The 19,952-nt window shown below is 41.3% G+C and overlaps 1 protein-coding gene and 1 pseudogene across 5 annotated transcripts in view; both read right to left on the bottom strand.

Moving 5' to 3' along the window:
* Positions 1–19,952, bottom strand: part of GLT8D2 (glycosyltransferase 8 domain containing 2) — a 50,056-nt gene that overhangs the window by 20,248 nt on the left and 9,856 nt on the right. For 3 of the 5 annotated variants that reach the window (XM_053583955.1, XM_053583960.1, XM_053583957.1), the window contains exons 2-4: positions 9,570–9,688; positions 6,667–6,713; positions 2,744–2,836 (exon numbers count right to left, since the gene is read on the bottom strand). The exons of 1 other annotated variant lie outside the window; for it this stretch is intronic. In XM_053583955.1, the coding sequence (XP_053439930.1) occupies positions 2,744–2,836; positions 6,667–6,685 (112 nt within the window). In that variant the 5' untranslated portion in view covers positions 6,686–6,713; positions 9,570–9,688. The remainder of the gene's footprint in view (positions 1–2,743; positions 2,837–6,666; positions 6,714–9,569; positions 9,689–19,952) is intronic. One more of the 5 variants, XM_053583956.1, reaches the window with a different exon arrangement.
* LOC128581312 (piggyBac transposable element-derived protein 3-like) lies at positions 13,699–16,683 on the bottom strand (annotated as a pseudogene).

The raw sequence follows: 19,952 nt of genomic DNA, 5'->3' as shown, positions 1-19,952 counted from the left end.
CCATTCCTCTGGGGCATTCTTCTTCCCCTTCTGGGATTCCTATAACTCGTATGTTGGAACGCTTCATAAAGTCCCATAATTCTGACAGTGAACGTTCTGCTTTCTCTCTCTTCTTTTCTGCCTCTTTTACTGTCTGAGTTATCTCAAGAACTTTGTCTTCTACCTCTGAAATTCTTTCTTCTGCATGGTCTAACCTGTTGCTGATACTTTCCATTGCATCATTAAGTTCCCTAATTGACTGTTTCATTTCCTTCAGGTCTGCTATATCCTTTTCATATTCTTCATATCGTTCATCTCTGATTTGATTCTGTTTTTGGATTTCCTTTTGGTTATTTTCCACTTTATTAGCAATTTCCTTCATTGTTTCCATCATTTCTTTCATTGTTTTCAACATGTGTATTCTAAATTCCCTTTCTGTCATTCCTAACATTTCTATACTGGTGGAATCATTTGCAGTAGCTACCTCATGGTCCCTTGGTGGGGTTGTTCTAGACTGGTTCTTCATGTTGCCTGGAGTTTTCTGCTGATTCTTCCTCATGAGTGATTTCTTTTATCTGTTTCCTTGCCCTAATTTTCCTTTCACTTCCTCTTGCTCTTTAAGTTCTTATGCCTGTGGACTAAGGGTTACAGGACCAGAAGGGTGAGAAGGTTGAAGAGCAAAAAAAGGGGATGAAAGAAAGGAGGACCGAGTGATAAGAGAAAAATAAAGATAGAGAAAGGAGAGGGGGTGGGTATAAGGAATATTGACAAAAAGAAGAGAGGCACAGAAAGAGGGAGACAGGGCAATATAGGTGTACAGTAGGGTACTTTGACACAACCTTAAAAAACCCCACCTTCTGGGGGTGCCCAGTTGCGTGGTTCCCTTGAGGTCAGCAGCTCTTTGCTAACCTGATCAGACACAGTACCCCACCTCCACCAAGTAGAGAGGAAAGACAAAAATGCTATAAATCAAACCAAAACAAGCAAACAGAAAACTTTACGGGGATAAAATTGGGTGAAAAACCAAATGATATCGGTAGAAACACTAGCAAAAATGAAGTTGAAGTTATTAAAAAAGGCAGCAATGGGAAATTATAATTAAACTAGGAAAATTGAGAAAGAAAAAGGGATCTGTGTTGAAGAGATTGAAATTAAAAAAACAAAAGAACATCAGCAACGTCAAAATAAACAAACAAAAAAAACAACCAAACAAAAAAAAAAAAAGAAAAAAATACACAACCAAAAACAAAGCAGTTTGTATATGTTATTGAATATTGTCTGGGCAACACGTGGTCTTCTGGGGTATGAGATGTTAGTCACAGTTCTGATACGACTGGAGGCTGCTGATTTCTCAAACCCCAGCAGGTAGACGCCCTAAATCTCTCTTCAGCCTACTTAAAAGGCACTTTGAACTTGTAAACTTGCTGAGCAGAAGCTTTCCCAGCTTTCTCGCTGGAATCGCTGCTGAAGTGGCTATCCACTTACCCAGTGTGCCAAAACCGGTCTCACTCTGCCCCTGAGGGTTAGGGCTGCAAGGCAGCTCAGACCCCACCCTTAGGCTACTTGGTTGCTGGGTTACCAGCTCCCACCCGTTTCTAGCTCTGCGACCCTGAGGGCGGAGCTTGCCGGGGCAGATCACTGACAATGGATCCGTGTGACCCACCGCCAAACACTATTAGCTCCGTCTGGCTCAGCGGCTCAGACTGGGGCCCTAGACAACGGCCAAAGTTCTCCGCACTCCCGCTCAGGCCTTCCCCAAGGCAGTTCAACTCAGTGCCAAGTCCAAGGACATCAAAACAGTTCACAGGTAAGGCCTTTCTGGTTTGCAGTCTCGCTGCTACTGAACTTACAGTTGTGGGCGGGTTTAGACGGATTGAACACACGCGACCACTTGCCGGTTTTCCCCTGTTTTGGTCCTCCTCTTGGGGTCCAGGAGTCTCTCGCTGACTCCCTGTATCCTCATAGGAGTGATGATAGGCAGTTCCCACCAGCCAGAGATGCCTGGAGTCCTATCTCCCCAGACTCACGGTGCCCAGATGCAAGGAAGCTGTTACTCGGCTGCCATCTTGCTCTGCCTCCCAGTTTTTCTATTTTTATTTATTTTATTTTATTTTTTTGAGACAGAGTCTCACTACGTCACCCTCCATAGTGTGCCAGGGTGTCACAGCTCACAGCAACCTCAAACACTTGGGCTTAACTGATTCTCTTGCCTCAGCCTCTGAAGTAGCTGGGACTACAGGCGCCCACCACAACGCCCAGCTATTTTTTGTTGCAGTTGTCCTTGTTGTTTTAGCTGACTCTGGCCGGGCTCGAACCCGCAAGCCTCGGTGTATATGGCTGGCACCGTAACCACTGTGCTATGGGTGCCCAGCCAGTTTTTCTATCTTTAGTAGAGATGGAGTCTGACTCTTGCTCAGGCTGGTCTTGAACTCCTGAGCATAAGTAATCCACCTGCCTTGGCCTCCCAGAGGGCTGGGATTACAGGTATGAGCCACTGTACCAAGCCCCACACTGTGTTTTAACAAGTCCTCCATGTGAATCTTATTACATATCAGAAAATTCGAATAGCACCGATCGTTCTAGAATAGCACCAAGCACCCTAAAGCACAACTGAGAACTTGGCCTAGGGTGCATATTCTACCAGCAGGTCCTTGCAGCTGCCCAAATGCTCTCTTGTCCTTGAACCCAGCTATTGAAAGGACCTAAAGGAAGACATTCAGACCTTCCCAGTTATCCAATCTCAATGGATTCCATGCCTGCTTACCTGTCTCATTCTTGATCACAGTCCTCTTATGAACTTTCTTATACAGGATCCCACAGAGGGTCACAATCAGAAGGAAAAGCAAAACCTGGTTTACTGAAATAAAAATGGCAACATGTAAAGCTGGGGGCATCAGCATACCAGATTTTAGTCTGTACTACAAAGCCATAGTGGTCAAGACAGCATGGTACTGGCACAAAAATAGAGATATAGACACTTGGAATCGAATTGAAAACCAAGAAATGAAACTACCATTTTACAACCACCTAATCTTCGATAAACCAAACAAGAACATACCTTGGGGGAAAGACTCCCTATTCCATAAATGGTGTTGGGAGAACTGGATGTCTACATGTAAAAAACTGAAACTGGACCCACACCTTTCCCCACTCACAAAAATTGATTCAAAATGGATAAAGTACTTAAATTTAAGGCATGAAACAATAAAAATCCTCAAAGAAAGCATAGGAAAAACACTGGAAGATATTGGCCTGGGGAAAGACTTCATGCAGAAGACTGCCATGGCAATTGCAACAACAACAAAAATAAACAAATGGGACTTCATTAAACTGAAAAGCTTCTGTACAGCTAAGGAGACAATAACCAAAGCAAAGAGACAACCTACACAATGGGAAAGGATATTTGCATATTTTCAATCAGACAAAAGCTTGATAACTAGGATCTATAGAGAACTCAAATTAATCCACATGAAAAAAGCCAACAATCCCATATATCAATGGGCAAGAGACATGAATAGAACCTTCTCTAAAGATGACAGACGAATGGCTAACAAACACATGAAAAAATGTTCATCATCTCTATATATTAGAGAAATGCAAATCAAAACAACCCTGAGATATCATCTAACCCCAATGAGAATGGCCCACATCACCAAATCTCAAAACTGCAGATGCTGGCGTGGATGTGGAGAGAAGGGAACACTTTTACACTGCTGGTGGGACTGCAAACTAGTACAACCTTTCTGGAAGGAAGTATGGAGAAACCTCAAAGCACTCAAGCTAGACCTCCCATTTGATCCTGCAATCCCATTACTGGGCATCTACCCAGAAGGAAAAATATCCTTTTATCATAAGGACACTTGTACTAGACTGTTTATTGCAGCTCAATTTACAATCGCCAAGATGTGGAAACAGCCTAAATGCCCACCAACCCAGGAATGGATTAACAAGCTGTGGTGTATGTATACCATGGAATACTATTCAGCTATTAAAAAAAAATGGAGACTTTACATCCTTTGTATTAACCTGGATGGAAGTGGAAGACATTATTCTTAGTAAAGCATCACAAGAATGGAGAAGCATGAATCCTATGTACTCAATTTTGATATGAGGACAATTAATGACAATTAAGGTTATGGGGGGAGAAAGAAAAACAGAAAGAGGGATGGAGGGAGGGGGGTGGGGCCTTGGTGTGTGTCACACTTTATAGGGGCAAGACATGATTGCAAGAGGGACTTTACCTAACAATTGCAATCAGTGTAACCTGGCTTATTGTACCCTCAATGAATCCCCAACAAAAAAAAAAAAAAAAATGGCAACATGTTAACATTTAACCTAACAACCTGAAATCATGGGGAAAGGTTTAGGATGGTGGTCTGAGCAGTTGCCTTCTGTGACTGCACACAGAGGGTGGTGGCCTTGGACCTTTTTTCTTAACAGATGGCATATGGTGTAGCAGCCCATATAGCCTGTGGCTAGCAGGAGTGAGAGTTATAAGTAACACCTGTAGCTCAACAATGGCACACCTTGGTGAAAGGGCATTTAGCTCTCGTAACAAGCATGAGAGAGCTCTCAAGATGAGAACATTGGTGAATTGGCAGCCTCTACACCTGTGGTGTTGAGAGTCACAAGATCAGCCATATTAGGCTGGAGGAGCAGGCAGTCGGGAGCAAGCTCCTTCTGTCATGAACTGCTCATTCTGACTCTGTCTCCTCTCCTGCCTTGTCTGCAGGACGCCAGCACAGCGTCTCTCTGCTGAAGATTACCAAGCTCTGCTAAAGACTAAGATCTATCTTTCTAAGAAGACTGCTTTACTCTCTCAAAGACTGTCTCTTTCTCTCTCTTCAGCTAAAGCAAACAGCTCTCAGACACCTAAGGGCAATCGTCCCTGAGCAAGGTAGCATAGTAGTCCGCATCTGGAACACAGCTAGATAAGCCAGGGCCGGAGACCCACCAGTCCTGGGCCCTGATAAGTGGACGCCATGGCCACGGTATGATTAATTTTCACCTGCCACACCCAATCTGGGGAGCCCTTTCCACTGTGGCTGTTACCCTGACATAGGTCTCCATGCAGTATTTGAGACATACTATACTAAAAAATTATTTATTACTTATCTGAAGTCTAAATGTAACTGACTGTCCTATGTTTTTATTTGCTAAATCGGGCAACTCTACCCTGAGGGTAACTGTCAGACAGATTACTGTTTTTCCCCAATTTGACAAACTACTGGATCTAAAATTGGAGGAAATCTAAGTTTGGGTGGGTCTGAATATTTGAAGTGACTTTAAAAATTTTTTTTTTTTAATTTTGAGATGGAGTCTCACTATGTTGCCCTTTGGTAGAGTGCTATGGCGTCATAGCTCATAGCAACCTCAAACTCTTGGGCCCAAACGAGTCTCTTGCCTCAGCCTCCCAAATAGCTGGGACTACAGGCACTGGCCACAACACCCCACTATTTTTTTTTGTTGCAGTTGTCATTGTTGTTTAGCTGGCCCAGGCTAGGTTCGAACCCACCTCCCTGGGTGTATGTGGCCAGCGCTGTAACCACTGTGCTACGGGTGCCGAGTCTGAAGTGACTTTTTAAAAATAAGAATACAAAATTACAAATGCTAAATTAGACTTTTTAAAAATAAGAATACAAAATTACAAGTGCTAAATTAGACATGAACATGAATATTTATTTAGAATGAGAAAATGAATTATATTTGTAGGTTTTATAGAAATATATCAGCCTTCTCATGATAAGGCCACTTTTTTTTGAGTTTTTTTGTTTGTTTTTATTAAATCATAATTGTGTACACTGATGCATTTATCGTGTTCAGTGTACTGATTTGATATACAATGTGAAATGCTTACGTTGAACTAAGTAACACATCTATTACAATTATACTCTTTTCTTTTTTTTTTTTTTTTTTGTAGAGACAGAGTCTCACTGTACCGCCCTCGGGTAGAGTGCCGTGGTGTCACACGGCTCACAGCAACCTCTAACTCTTGGGCTTACACGATTCTCTTGCCTCAGCCTCCCAAGCAGCTGGGACTACAGGTGCCCGCCACAACGCCCAGCTATTTTTTGTTGCAGTTTGGCCGGGGCTGGGTTTGAACCCGCCACCCTCAGCATATAGGGCTGGCGCCCTACTCACTGAGCCACAGGCGCCGCCCTATACTCTTTTCTTAATAGTTTTGAAATGTACCATTACATCATGCACATTAGGTGAGGTCCCCCCAAATACCTTCCCTCCTCCCACCTCCTCCCTTCTACTTTCTGGACTATAGTTATGTTTTACCATTCATATGAATGTGTAGGTGATGATATATTGATTTCATACACTGGATATTTTTTTCTCCATTCTTGAAATACTTTACTAAGAAGAATATGTTCCAGCTCCATCCAGGTAAACATAAAAGATGTGAAGTCTCTGTCTTTTTTATAGCTGCATAGTATTCCATGGTGTACATATACCACAGTTTGTTAATCCATTCATGGGTGATAAGGCCACTTCTAACCAAAATACTTAACAACCTTTCATGGGAATTACCCTGAAAGGATGATGCTCAAAATTACCCACAGGAAAACTATCCAGGAAAATCAAAGAAGGTTAAAAAAAAAAGAAGCCAAGCTTTGGCATCAAACAGTCCTCCCAAATATCTGTTTTTACCATCATTATTTTCAAAAGTTGTAATCTTACTTTTTCGTAACAGAGCCATGTGTGTTCACGTGGATAAGAACCGTGACCTGTGGATTAAACAATAAAATTTTGTTTAAAAGAGAATCAACTCAAAAATCATCGACAAATGTTAAGGGCTATGCCTTCTTTCAAGGACTGACATCTGTGAAGGGTGCCGTCCTTCTTTACTGTTCCAAATCGAAACTTTTGGAAACAAAACAAATACAGCCCACCTCCTCAAAGGTGATTCCTCTGGCTGAAAAACTTTACTAAGTGTCTCTAAGACCTACTTTTTTGTTTTCATGGTTTTAAAAGTCTCCAAAAAGAGCCCTGCCAGTCTTGTGGTGAGCAGAGCAGATGTTACCAGCTAGAGGGAGTGTCACACAAGAAGGTCTCCTTGATGCAAAATATCAACCCCATGCTATCTCGCTTTTGTGTTTGGGGAATCCCCCAGAAGAGCACACTTTACACTCCATTCATTCATTCAGATGGTATTTACACCTTGAGATTCTACTCAAAGTCCCACACTGCCCTACATCTTTGAAACGCTCCTAATGAAAAAAGTAGCCCGGGTTCTGATCCTCCTGGAGCTTTTGAACCATTGGGGGAAACATACTAAAACATAGCAAATAAAATTATTAGATTGTACTAAGTGTTTCATTTTGTTTTTAAAGATTATAATACTGATTTTTTTTATTCTCTTTTGTGTGTGTGTGTGTGGGGGGGGTGTTGAAACAAAGTTTCTCTCTCCCCCAGGCTACAGTGCTATGACCTAAGCCTAGCTCACAGCAACCTCAGATTCCTGGGCTCAAGCAATCATCCTTGCCTCAGCTTCCTGAGTAGCTGGGACCACAGGCATGCACCACCACACCCTGCTAATTTGTTCTATTTTTGGTAGAGAAAGAGCTTCTCTTTCCTCAGGCTGGTCTCAAACACCTGGGACTTCAAGCTATCCCTCTACCTCGGCCTCCTGAGTAGCTGGAACTATAGGTGCCTGCCTCCACCCTCAGCTAATTTTTCTATTTTTAGTAGAGATGGTGTCTCACTCTTGCTCAGGCAGATCTCAAACTCCTGAGCTCAAGTGATCCGCCTGCCTCGGCCTCCCAGAATGCTAGGATTACAGGTGTGAGCCACCTTGCCCAGTCAAGGTTGTAGTAACTGTTCTGAAGGAAACAATGGGGGTATTGGGGTAAATATTAAAAGAGATAGGGGGTGTATCAGGAGAGAAACCAGGAAAAGCCTCACTGAGGAGGTGGCATTTGATGGGAAGGAAGAACATGCAAGAGGGAACAGCACATGCAAAGGCCCTGAGGCCAGAAAGAACTGACTATTCCAGGAATAGCAAGAAGTTCAATGTGGCTAGAACACAGTGGGACAAGGAAGAGACTGTCTGGAAGAGGCTGGAGAAGTCCCAAGGGCCTGATGTTACAGTGCTTGGAGAGGAGATTAGATATTATTTTAAATTCATTTAACCCCCCTCCTTCAGTTGTTGACTTCATTAAAGCCCTAAGACCCTGTTTTTGAAACATTCCCAAGGAAATTCTCATGGGAAAGGAGAGTGAATACGCATCACCCATAGTGAGCCCAACATATCATTCAAGTTTCTTGTCCTACCCTCAAATTCATGTGAACTATGCAAAAATGTAGTGATGGGGAAAGAATCGGTTCTTTAATTGGTGGCAGAGTTCCCTCAGAGAGAAAACTGTCTGTTAGGAAAGCAGGGTCTTTTGTGCTTAGGTGGGATGGCAGGGTGAGAAAAGGAGAAAGCTAAAAGGATAAAGCTTCCTGGATAAAGGAAGTATGAACAGCAACCCTGGGGTTGGTTGCAGCCCAACAAAAAAATGTTTTTAAGGGAGGAGAAAGGGTCCAGAACTTATTTCCCTATGGGAGATGGGCCCCAGGGACTTTTCAAAGCTGGAATGTCCAGTCTTCTGCCATGCCCTCCACCTTCTATCCCCTAACCTACCTTCACACTGCTTTTCCCTTTAGACCCAGACATGTGTCCATGTGGGATGTGCAGGGCAGGGGAGAGATGCAACCGAGATAGAAAGTTCCAAGGGCATTGGAAATAAGAATGTAAGCCATCAGGAATATGCAGAATTTTTGAGGGGACTTTGGATTGGAATGGGATGGGGGAAAGGCAAACCAACTTTGTATGAATCTCCAAATGTATGCAGGAGGCAAGAGTCTTAACCTTTTTTGTGTCATGAATCTCTTAGCAGTCTGGTAAAGTCCACAGGCCCCCTTCCCAGAATAATATTTGTACAAGCTTAAAAAAAATACATTGTATTATTAAGAAAACCAAGGGCAGAATTTTAAGGAAAAGAAAGCCAGCAGAATATTGAGCTTAGTAAAGCATCACAAGAATGGATAGCCATCAGTGGTTAAAAAATGAGCTATATCATCAAATAAAGATTCAATAATGTTTTCAGAGTAATACCAGGATCAAAGAGGCAAGAAAAAGGACTGACTCATCATGAATCATTTTTTCAAATTCAAATCCTATCTTTCCACAATATTCTGGAGAATTTTATTTGTGCTTTTAAATCGAGAAAGCTACTAAATTCTTTGTATTCAAAATATACTTGTCATGACTCTGCTTCCTGGTTTTTCCAGTTTATAACTTATCTATAATTGTATCTTATATGCTTATTCCAATACCTTTGATATTCATTAGGAGAAGCAGTGAGTATTGAGAGAAGCATAGCATGGCAGGGAAGGTTTATAAAAAAATAAAATTTAGCCATAACTAATTCTAAATGAGGCCAGATATGGTGGCTCATGCCCATAATCCTAGCATTTTGGGAGGTCAGGGCAAGAGGCTCACTTGAGGCCAGGAGTTAGTTCAAGAGCAGTCTAGGCAACATAACAAGACCTTACTTCTGTCAAAAAAAAAAATATTAGCCAGATGTGGTAGTACATACCTGTAGTCTCGGTTATTGAGAGGGTGAGGCAAGAAGATCTCCAGAGCCCAAGAGCTTGAGGTTGCCGTGGGCTATGATGATGCCACTGCAATCTAGCCTGAGCAACAGAGTAAGAGACCCTGTCTCAAAAAAAAAAACAATCTGAATGATAAAATTCATTTTAATCTAAAATTAAATGTGGTCACATTTATATGGTCATTCACCTGTTGCGACATTTTGTCAATCACCCCATGAGCTGGAAGCTCACTTCCTTTATCTTAAAAAAAAAAAAAAAAATTAATTTGCCATTAAAAAACAATTTGTCTCGAAAATTCAAAGTTTACTTTTAAATTACGTTGATTTTTCTTAATTATGGTTCTTCAAAGGAACTTTTGAACTTGACGTTTGACTGGACACTGCAAACAGCAAACTGAGAATAATAACCTTTAGAAACATGAGAGAGACAGCCTGCAGGAAGCAGTCAGGAAAGGCAGAGTATCATAGCACCCCCAGGGTGGCAGGAACCAGAGTGTTGTGAGAATTTGTTGGCAGTGATCTAGGAAAACTCTTCAACAGAGATTTGATTCAAGTCTCTGATTCACTGTGAACAACCTGCTACAATGTTCCTTTTATTTTCTGGGGATATGGACTGCAGCCCCCGAAGCTCTGAGGGCATGTGAAGTGGCCCTTCTATTCCCCTGCACTTGGTAAAGAATTGGGTCAAAATAGCCAAGTACTTAGGATTCTTCTGAGATAGAATTTCAGGTAATTTCAGGTAATTGTAAAGTTTATCCATTTATGATTTTAGGTAATATGCATCTATTTAGCCTTTGGGGATAAGGGAGGCCTAAAATGGTCTTTGGCCATACGGTCCCTCCTCCCCTCTATGAAGGAAGTCATCTGGTACCAGGGGAGAGAATGAGGTGAAGACCAGAGGAAGCTGAGCTCTGAACTCTTGAGTCCCTGAGGCCAGCCCCTACTTGGGCCTTCCTGTTGCCCAAGCCAATAAAATCTATTTTACACCCTTGAACTGAGGTTCAGTTTCTTGCAAACAAGAGTCCTTACAAATAAGTTTGCTGTGGCCAGAACAGTGTGTATATGTTGGGAGAAATTTGCAGGAGCCAGATAATAATAATAGCTAACATGTCTCGAAAGGTTAATTTGAACCCAGCTCTAGGCTGACCATTTAGGTACATCATCTCCTTTAAATCTTACAGCCACCTTTCATGTGGATATATTATTATACTATTTCCACCTTTCAAAGGAGGAAACTGTGGCTCAGAGAGGTTTAGAAATTAGCTCAAAATCACACAGCTAGTAAATGGTTGAGCAGAGATTGGAAGAGCTCTCTGACTTCAAAGCCTTTTAACCACAAGATTCCGGAGCTCTTCAAGGGCCATTGTGGCTACACCAGGGAGTAGATGAGTTGGGCTCCAGGTAACAGATTTCACTGTGTGTTGATGGCGTTTCTCAGCTCACAGGACAGGCTGGTCTTCTCTCCCCTGAGAGCTCAGTTACCACACCTATGAGAACATGCCAGAGGCAGAGAAATAGTGTTGACTCATCTGAAAGGGAGCTCTTCTTTCTCTGTCCAACATATTGCCAACTCTGAAATTTCTTTAAGGCGAAACAAGACACTTCAGAAAATTAATGAAAGCTCATCTAGTTGGCAAGGCCCACAGGCAAGCCAAAGAGAGAAGTTTCTGAAGCAGATTATTGTAGGAAATCCTAAACCACACGACAAGACTGGAGTCCTTCAGAAGCATGTAGTTCCAAAAGAAATCCTGCTTAAAAAAGAATAAATAAATATTATGTATGTGTGTATGAGGTCAGACAATGAAGTTCATGAACATCCTAGAAAAAGTGCTACCTACCTCATTGCTGAATATCACTATGGTCACCTTCAAAGTCCTCCCCTGGGCTATCTGGTGACAGTAGTGATATTCAGTAATGAGGTATGTAGCGCTTTTTCTAGGACAAGTTCACAAACTTAATTGTCAGACTTTGTACAATAGCTCTGATGACTGTTTCAGAAAAAGAGTTCCCAAATTGCTTTGAAGGGTGGACTAGGTGTCATGCACAGCTTCCCAAGTGGAGTTACTTAACTTACTAAGATTTCTGTAGTGATATTCAGCAATGAGGTATGTAGAATGTTTACTAGGCTGAGTTTGTGAACTTAATTGGGCAACCATACACACACACACACACACACACATATAAAGATTGTTCAATCTCATATATATGTATAAAGATTCAGCATGCCTGAATTACATCCTCCTCTCCCTTTTTACAATTGTATCTCAGTTCTAAATGGTGGCACTTTCTGGGTTTCAAAAGAAACCCCAAAAGGGGAAAACACACATACTTATGCTCTAGAATCAAGTGGAAATCTTTTTCCTTTTTTTGAGACAGAGTCTTGCTCTTTTACCCAGGCATGGCCTTAGCCTAGCTCACAGCAACCTCAAACTCCTGGTCTCAAATGATCCTCCTGCCTCAGCCTCCCAAGTAGCTGAGACTACTATAGGTTCCCACCATCACCCCCAGCTAATTTTTCTATTTTTTTTTTTTTTTTTTTTAGTAGAGACAGGGTCCTGCTCTTGCTCAGGCTAGTCTTGAACTCCTGAGCTCAAGTGATCCTCCAGCCTTGGCCTCCCACAGTGTTAGGATTACAGGCATGTGCCACCCTGCCCTGCCTAAGAAATCCTTTTCTCTCATAGTGCTGTATTTCTTGGTTAGAACATGAGCCTTGGAATCAGACATATGTGGATTCAAATGCTAGTTACCATATATATAACCCTTTCCTCTTAGAAAATTAAGATTCCTCACCTATAAAATTACTATCATACCACTTTGTAACTACTGCGTTAATAACTAATTCAGGCAAAAAATCTCAGTGAATGCAAAAATGATTGGGTAAAAGATTACTGAGAAATAAAACATTCACAATCTCAAAGGATCACCCCCACAGATAAGTTAAAGAAGGAATTTCTTATTAATTACAATAAATAAACTCATCTAAACAAAGTGCTCATATTTAACATCATCAATAATGGAACAAGTTGACATCCTATGCCTTGAGATATGATAAACACCAATGTATTTCTGCCAATGATATTTAACCTGATTCTATCATAAATAAGGCTAACATCAAATCCAAACCATGGATCGTTTTGAACACAGGCAGCCCTGGTCTCTTCAAACATGTCAGTGTCATGAAAGAATAACAATAAAAAAAAAAAAAGGCTGGGAATCTTTGTAGAGTCTTGACAATGAAATGAAATGTGTGAAACTTGATTGTAACCCAGACCCAAGATTTTAAAATAACTATAATGCTTATTATTAGGAAAATATTATTCAATCAATGTTAAATTCCCTGAGTGGATACTTGTGGTATAGCTATGTAGGAATATGTCCCTGATTGTAGGAGACACACATACAAATTCAGGAGTGAAGGAATATGACGATATTGGTTGAATCAGTAAATAGGGATTTGTTATATATTTCGTTTCTTTTTTTTTTTCTTTGAGACTGAGTCTCACTTTGTTGCCCTCAGTAGAATGCTGTAGCATCACAGCTCACAGCAACCTCAAACTCTTGGGCTTAAGCGATTCTCTTGCCTCAGCCTCCCAAGGAGCTGGGACTACAGGCGCCCGCCACAGCGCCCAGCTATTTCTTTGTTGTAGTTGTCAGATTTTTTTTTTTTTTTTGCAGTTTTTGGCGGGGGCTGGGTTTGAACCCGCCACCTCCGACCTATGGGGCTGGTGCCCTACTCCTTTGAGCCACAGGTGCCGCCCTGTAGTTGTCGTTTTTTTTAGCCGGCCTGGGCAGGTTTCAAATCCTCCAGCCCCCATGTATGTGACTGGTGCCCTAACCACTGAGCCACAGGCGCCGAGCCTCGCTACACTTTACTATAAAATTAAAATGTTTTCTAAATAAGAAGTTGAGGACATGAGCATAATAATATATGGTTTTGCGAGGATTAAATGCAATAATGCACACATAGCTCTTACAACAGTACTTGGTATACAGTTGAAGCCCCATTAATCCATTTATGCCACAGGTTGAAATTTTTTAGTTTTTCATGTGAAATTCACATGTTACCTAAAAAAATTTGAGGAGCAAGAATTTGAAGAGAAAAAATTTTATTATATTCCATTGTTGTGTGGCATCCCCAAAATGGAACACTAGGCAAGACCCTGCCTACATTATACATAATGTATGAAATCATGGGGTTTTTTTTTAATCTCAGGAGATGGTGACACCTGCTATTCAGTGTGCTATTTACCAGTATACTTCACATGTAAGGCAACATCACATTTTTCACATTGAAAAGTGGTGTTCTTATGACATTCATAAGCACACCATGTTTGCTTTCCCTGTTTGACTGGCATTATTTCACCCCACCATGACGTGAGTCAGTGTTACACTTCTGAGAAGGTCTTCCTCTCCCACTGGGTTCTGGAGGGTGACCGTGGGTCTCCAGATAATGGCATACCACATGTCGACAAAACTCCAGAAAATCCACTGGCTTCCCATTGTACGTTTTATGCAGTTGCCACGCATTTTGTAAGGCCAATTTGAAACAACAAAAGAGGGCCTGAATAACATTTCTTCCTTTGGATAGATGCGGATACTTTTTTTTTTTTTTTTGTAGAGACAGAGTCTCACTTTATGGCCCTCGGTAAAGTGCCGTGGCATCACAGCTCACAGCAACCTCCAATTCCTGGGCCCAAGCGATTCTCCTGTCTCAGCCTCCCAAGTAGCAGGGACTACAGGCGCCCGCCACAACGCCCAGCTATTTTTTAGTTGCAGTTCAGCCGGGGCCAGGTTTGAACCCGCCACCCTCGGTATATGGGGCCGGCACCCTACCGATTGAGCCACAGGCGCCACCCTAGATGCGGATACTTATCAATGTTGTCGTCAGCTCTGCCTGTGCCTCCCATGAAATGGTTATACACTTTGATCATGTTTGGCTGCTGAACTTGGATCTTCTTTTTCAGTTTCAGGGAATAATGATTGACAAGACACCAGGGATGAAGCAACAGTGACTATGCCGTTACCATTCCATCTGCAGACAGTATTGCCTTTGTCATCAATTTGATAATCGAATGTGGCTCGTTCTTTTTTCTTCAGAGCTACAGCTGATTCCAGTGGAACTTTGTCAATGAGATCCTTTCTCACTGTACCTGTTGCCTGATGTCCCACTGAACTGAGCTTATCAAGAAGTGCAGTACTTGGGGAGTGCCTGTGGCTCAAAGGAGTAGGGCACCAGCCCCATATGCCAGAGGTGGTGGGTTCAAACCCAGCCCCGGCCAAAAACTGCCAAAAAAAAAAGGAATTGCAATACTGAGGCCAGGTTTGGTGGCTCATGCCTGTTATTCCAGCACTTGGGAGGCCGAGGCAGGTGGATTGCCTGAGCTCATGGGTTTGAGACCAGCCTAAGCCAGAGGGAGACCCCCATCTCTAAAAATAGCCAGGTGTTGTGGCAGGTGCCTGTAGTCCTAGCTACTTGGGAGGCCAGGTGTTATAGCAGGTGGGATTCTCCTTGGCAGGAGAATTGCTTGAGCCCAAGGGTTTGAGGTTGCCGTAGGCTGTGACACTCTACTGAGGGTGATAAAGTGAGACTCTATCTAAAAAAAAAAAAAGAAGTACAATATTGGTGAAAAAGTTATTCACTAAAAAATGGTATTGTCTAGGGTATGGCTCTGTAACTGCCTCACTAGTAGTCCGGATGGGTGGCACCACACCACAACTGGGCTTTCTTGTAATATTGTTTGCACTTTTTTTTGGTTTGTTTGTTTCAGATAGAGTCTCAAGCTATTGCCCTGGGTAGAGTGTCATGGCGACATCATAACTCACAGCAACCTCCAGTATTGCTTGGGCTCAAGCAATACTCTTGCCTCAATTTAATTTTTAGTACAGACGGGGTCTTGCTCTGGCTCAGGCTGGTCTCAAACCTGAGAGCTTATGCAATCCACCTGCCTTGGCCTCCCAGAGTGCTAGGATTACAGGTGTGAGCCACAGCGCCTTGCCTTATTTGAACCTTCGATGACCAAACTAAGAAACCATGCATTCACCAAAGCTGAAATATGTTTCATTTGGAACATAGCTCACTTATTGAGTTTGCTTTTAAGAGGTCACAACTTGGAAAGTTGCTCATTGGGTCTACATTTGCATTGTCGGCAACATGCAAATTGAAAATATAATTTTGGGTGGCACCTGTGGCTCAGTGGGTAGGGCGCCGGCCCCACATACCGAGGGTGGCAGGTTCAAACCTGGCCCCAGCCCAACTGAAACGAAAAAATAGCTGGGCATTGTAGCAGGCACCTGTAGTCCCAGTTACTCAGGAGGCTGAGGCAAGAGAATCACCTAAGCCCAGGAGTTGGAGGTTGCTGTGAGCTGTGTGACGCCACGGCACTCTACCAAGGGACATAAAGTGAGACTCTGTCTCTACAAAAAAAAGAAAATATAGTTTCAAAGCAATCACGTCCCGTGACACCACTAATGAGTACACTATGCACATCTGTTCTTTGTTCCCAGAACATTCACCTTCTAGGAACTGGAATCACTCAAAAAATAATTCCCAGAAAACATTTGTATTCAGAGCTAGTCAAGCCAAGATTTATACCTTTCCCTGCAGCATATAAATTGGAGTACGTGATGATGAGTTCAACTACCTTGTCATCAAGAAAAAGTTCAAGAATTTCTGGGAGTTCTCATTTCAGGGAAGAAGTCATTTGGTGGTTCTGTAACTCTACCTGCCACAGGCAGTGCCATTAGATCAGCTTTTTTCTAATTTTTGAATAATTTTTATCACTTTCTTTCTTTTGGGTGGAGGAGGTTGCTACACAGTAGATGTAGATGGAACTTCATCATCAAGAGAGTCATCTCCAGGTGCGTATGAGGGAGCATCGGCGTCAGAGTCAGCATCACAGACATCTTGAAGGAGTCGAACAGGTGCACAGAGCAAAGAGCCTGGCAGATTAGCTATTGTTCCACAATCTTCATCTCCTGAGTCTTCATCAGAAGCAGGTGCTGCAGCATTTTCAGGCGGTTGTATCACTATAGCACTTGCTTCTCTGTCATCTGTCTCTAAGAGGTCAGTTATTTCATGTAAACTTAGAGTTCAAGGCATCTTGAGACTTGTAAAATGATTTCAACTAATAAAAGGGAAAAAAGATATTATTAGTCCTAGTTGGTAGGGGTCTTGCCTAGTGCTCTAAAAATGAAATGGAACATCCAAATGCCAAACCCATAACTAACACAATAACTTCAGTATTTTCTTTTTACAGCACAATAGCATAATTAAGAGAGAAGTAATAGGAAAACATTACTAGTATAAGATGTAGTGCAGTACAGTTGTATTTACCTGCCTTTGATGGTTCTTCAAAAATTTTCTGGGCTTGGCGCCTGTAGCACAATGGTGACAGCACTGGCCACATAGATCGAGGCTGGCGGGTTCGAACCCAGCCCAGGCCAGCTAAACAGCAAGAACAATTGCAACAACAAAACAATAGCCAGGCGTTGTGGCAGGCGCCTGTAGTCCCAGCTAGTTGGTGGGCTGAGGCAAGAGAATTGCTTATGCCCAAGAGTTTGAGGTTGCTGTGAGCTGTGGTGCCACAACACTCATTGGGGTTAGAATACCAAGTTAGAACCCCAAGTCATGGGGGTTAGAAGAATATTGTCAAAATGTCTACACTCCCTAAAGCAACGTATAGATTCAGTACAATCCCTATCAAAATTCCAAAGGTACTTTTCACAGAAATAGGAAAAGCAATCCTAAAATTCATATGGAATCACAAAAAAATCCTGAATAAAGTAATTCTGAGCAAGAACAACAAAGTTGGAGGCATCACACTTTCTGATTGCAAATCCCATTACAAATCCATAGTAATAAAAAAATATATGGTACTAGAACAATGGAAGAGAATAGAGAGCCCAGAAATAAACCCACACATAGACAGTCAATTTATCTTCCATAAAGGCACCAAGAATACACAATGGGAAGAGGATAGTCTCTTCAATAAATAGTGTTGGAAAAAATTGAATATTCACATATAAAAAAAAACTGGATCCATATATTACACTCTACCAAAAAAAAAAAAAAAACTCAAAAGTAATGAAATATTTGCATGTAAGATGTGAAACTGTAAAACTAGAAGAAAAAAGGGGAAAATGCTCTATAGCATTTGTCGTGGCAATGAGTTTTTGGCTATGACATCAAAAAGCACAGGCAACAAAAGCAAAAACAAACAAGTGGGGCTACATCAAGCTAAAAACTTTCTGCGCAGCAAAGAAACAGTCAACAAAGTGAAAAGACAACCCACATTATGGAACACATTATTTTCCAACCATGTTTCTGATAAGGGCTTAATTTCCAAAATATGTAAGAAACTTAATTCAATAGCAAAAACCCAAATAACCAGATTTTTAAAATGTGCAAAGTACCAGAATAGATACAGATTTCCCAAAAGAAGATATGTGAATGGCCAACAAGTATTTGAAAAAGATGTTCAACATCACTAATCATCAGGGAAAGGCAAATCAAGATCAATATCATTTCACAACTATTGAAACGGCTGCTATCAAAGAGTCAAAAGATAGTCTTGGTGAGGATCCAGAGAAAAGGCAACCCTTTTGCATTGCTTGTGGGAGTGTAAATTAGTATTGCCATTATGGAAAATAGTATGGAGGTCTCTCAAAAAATTAAAAATACAACTACCATTTGATCCAGCAATTTAAGCTCTGGGAATATGAACACAAGAAATAATATCAGTATCTCAAGGAGATATCTACGCTCCACTGTCCACTGCAGCTTTATTCACAGTATTCACAGGAGTAGTACACACATATACACACAATGAAATATTGTTCTGCCTTAGAAAGGAAGGAAATCCTGCCATTTGTGACAACGCGGGCAAAACTAGATTACATTATGCTGCAAGAAGTAAGCCGGGCGTAGAAAGACGAATATGCGTGATCTCACATATGGAATCTAAAAAAGTCAAACTCATAGTAGAAGGGTGGCTAAAAGGGATGAGAAATAGGGGATGGGGAAATGTTGGCCAAAGGGTACAGCAGTTATAAGATGAGCAAGTTCTGGGCGCCGCCTGTGGCTCAGTGAGCAGGGCGCTGGCCCCATATACCAATGGTGGCGGGTTCAAACCCAGCCCTGGCCAAACTGCAACAAAAAAAAAATAGCCAGGCGTTGTGGCAGGTGCCTGTAGTCCCAGCTACTGGGGAGGCTGAGGCGAGAGAATCGCCTAAACCCAGGAGTTGGAGGTTGCTGTGAGCTGTGATGTCATAGCACTCTACCAAGGGTGATAAAGTGAGACTCTGTGTCTAAAAAAAAAAAAAAAATGAGCAAGTTCTGGGGACCTAGTATACAGCGTGGTGACTACAGTAAATGATAGTGTATTGTATTCTAAACACTGTATATATTCAAAGAATACAATGTGATGTTTTGATACACACATTGTGAAATGATTATCACAACAAGCTAATTAGCAGATTCATCACCCTCACATAGTTACCTTTTGTGTGTGCTCAGTGAGAATATTTAAGATCTAATTACTTAGCAGATTTCATTTGTCAATTATACCTCAGTAAAGCTGAAGAAAATAAAAAAACAAACAAACAAAAGAAAACCAAATTCTTATTTTAAGAACTAAAATTCTAGTAAGGATTGATAATTACATACAACAGCCTCATCACTGCTAACCACTGTCAAAAATGGTCACTCCCTTCCCCCCTGTTTGGAAAAAACAATAAGAATGTATCTGATGAACTGGAATCTTGGTCAGTATTGGGAAATTTTAATGACGCAGTATCTAATCAAGCTTTGAGGGTACTGGTTCTGTGAACTGCCTGATAAAAAGCAAATTAAATTTATTAAACAAAAAAAAATATTAAAATGTTCTTAGCAATCACTTTCCACCATTTTAATTACTTTAAAAATAGTTAAAAGAATATTATTGCTTCCTGGGTGAAGGAAACAACTTCAACTCAGACTTTACCTTACAAATGCAAACAATGTAACCTACCCATGTATACCCTTCTATTAATCTGAAATTTAAAAAATAAAACAACAACAAAAAAACAAAAACGGTTACTCAAATGTTTAAAAAATATTATCACTTCCTTAAAAATCATTTATGTCTGTACAATTGGTAACTTTGATAACAGGATCTACTGTTCATTCATTGTCATTCAAATGAGTCAGATTAACTGTACATTGCCTTGAAATAAAAACCGACAGACTGAAAAATTAATTAAGCATTCATTTTCCAAGTACTATGAGACTTGAGTGTACAGGGTACTTTTGGATGCTGTATTATAACTTCACTGGCTGTAAATCTGTAAGTACAGAGTTATTTTATTAAATATGAGAAGAAATATTTTATA

Source organism: Nycticebus coucang, chromosome 3 (assembly GCF_027406575.1).
Source record: "Nycticebus coucang isolate mNycCou1 chromosome 3, mNycCou1.pri, whole genome shotgun sequence".
NCBI classification, from domain to species: Eukaryota; Metazoa; Chordata; class Mammalia; order Primates; family Lorisidae; genus Nycticebus; species Nycticebus coucang.
This window is presented reverse-complemented; position numbering and strand designations above follow the sequence as displayed.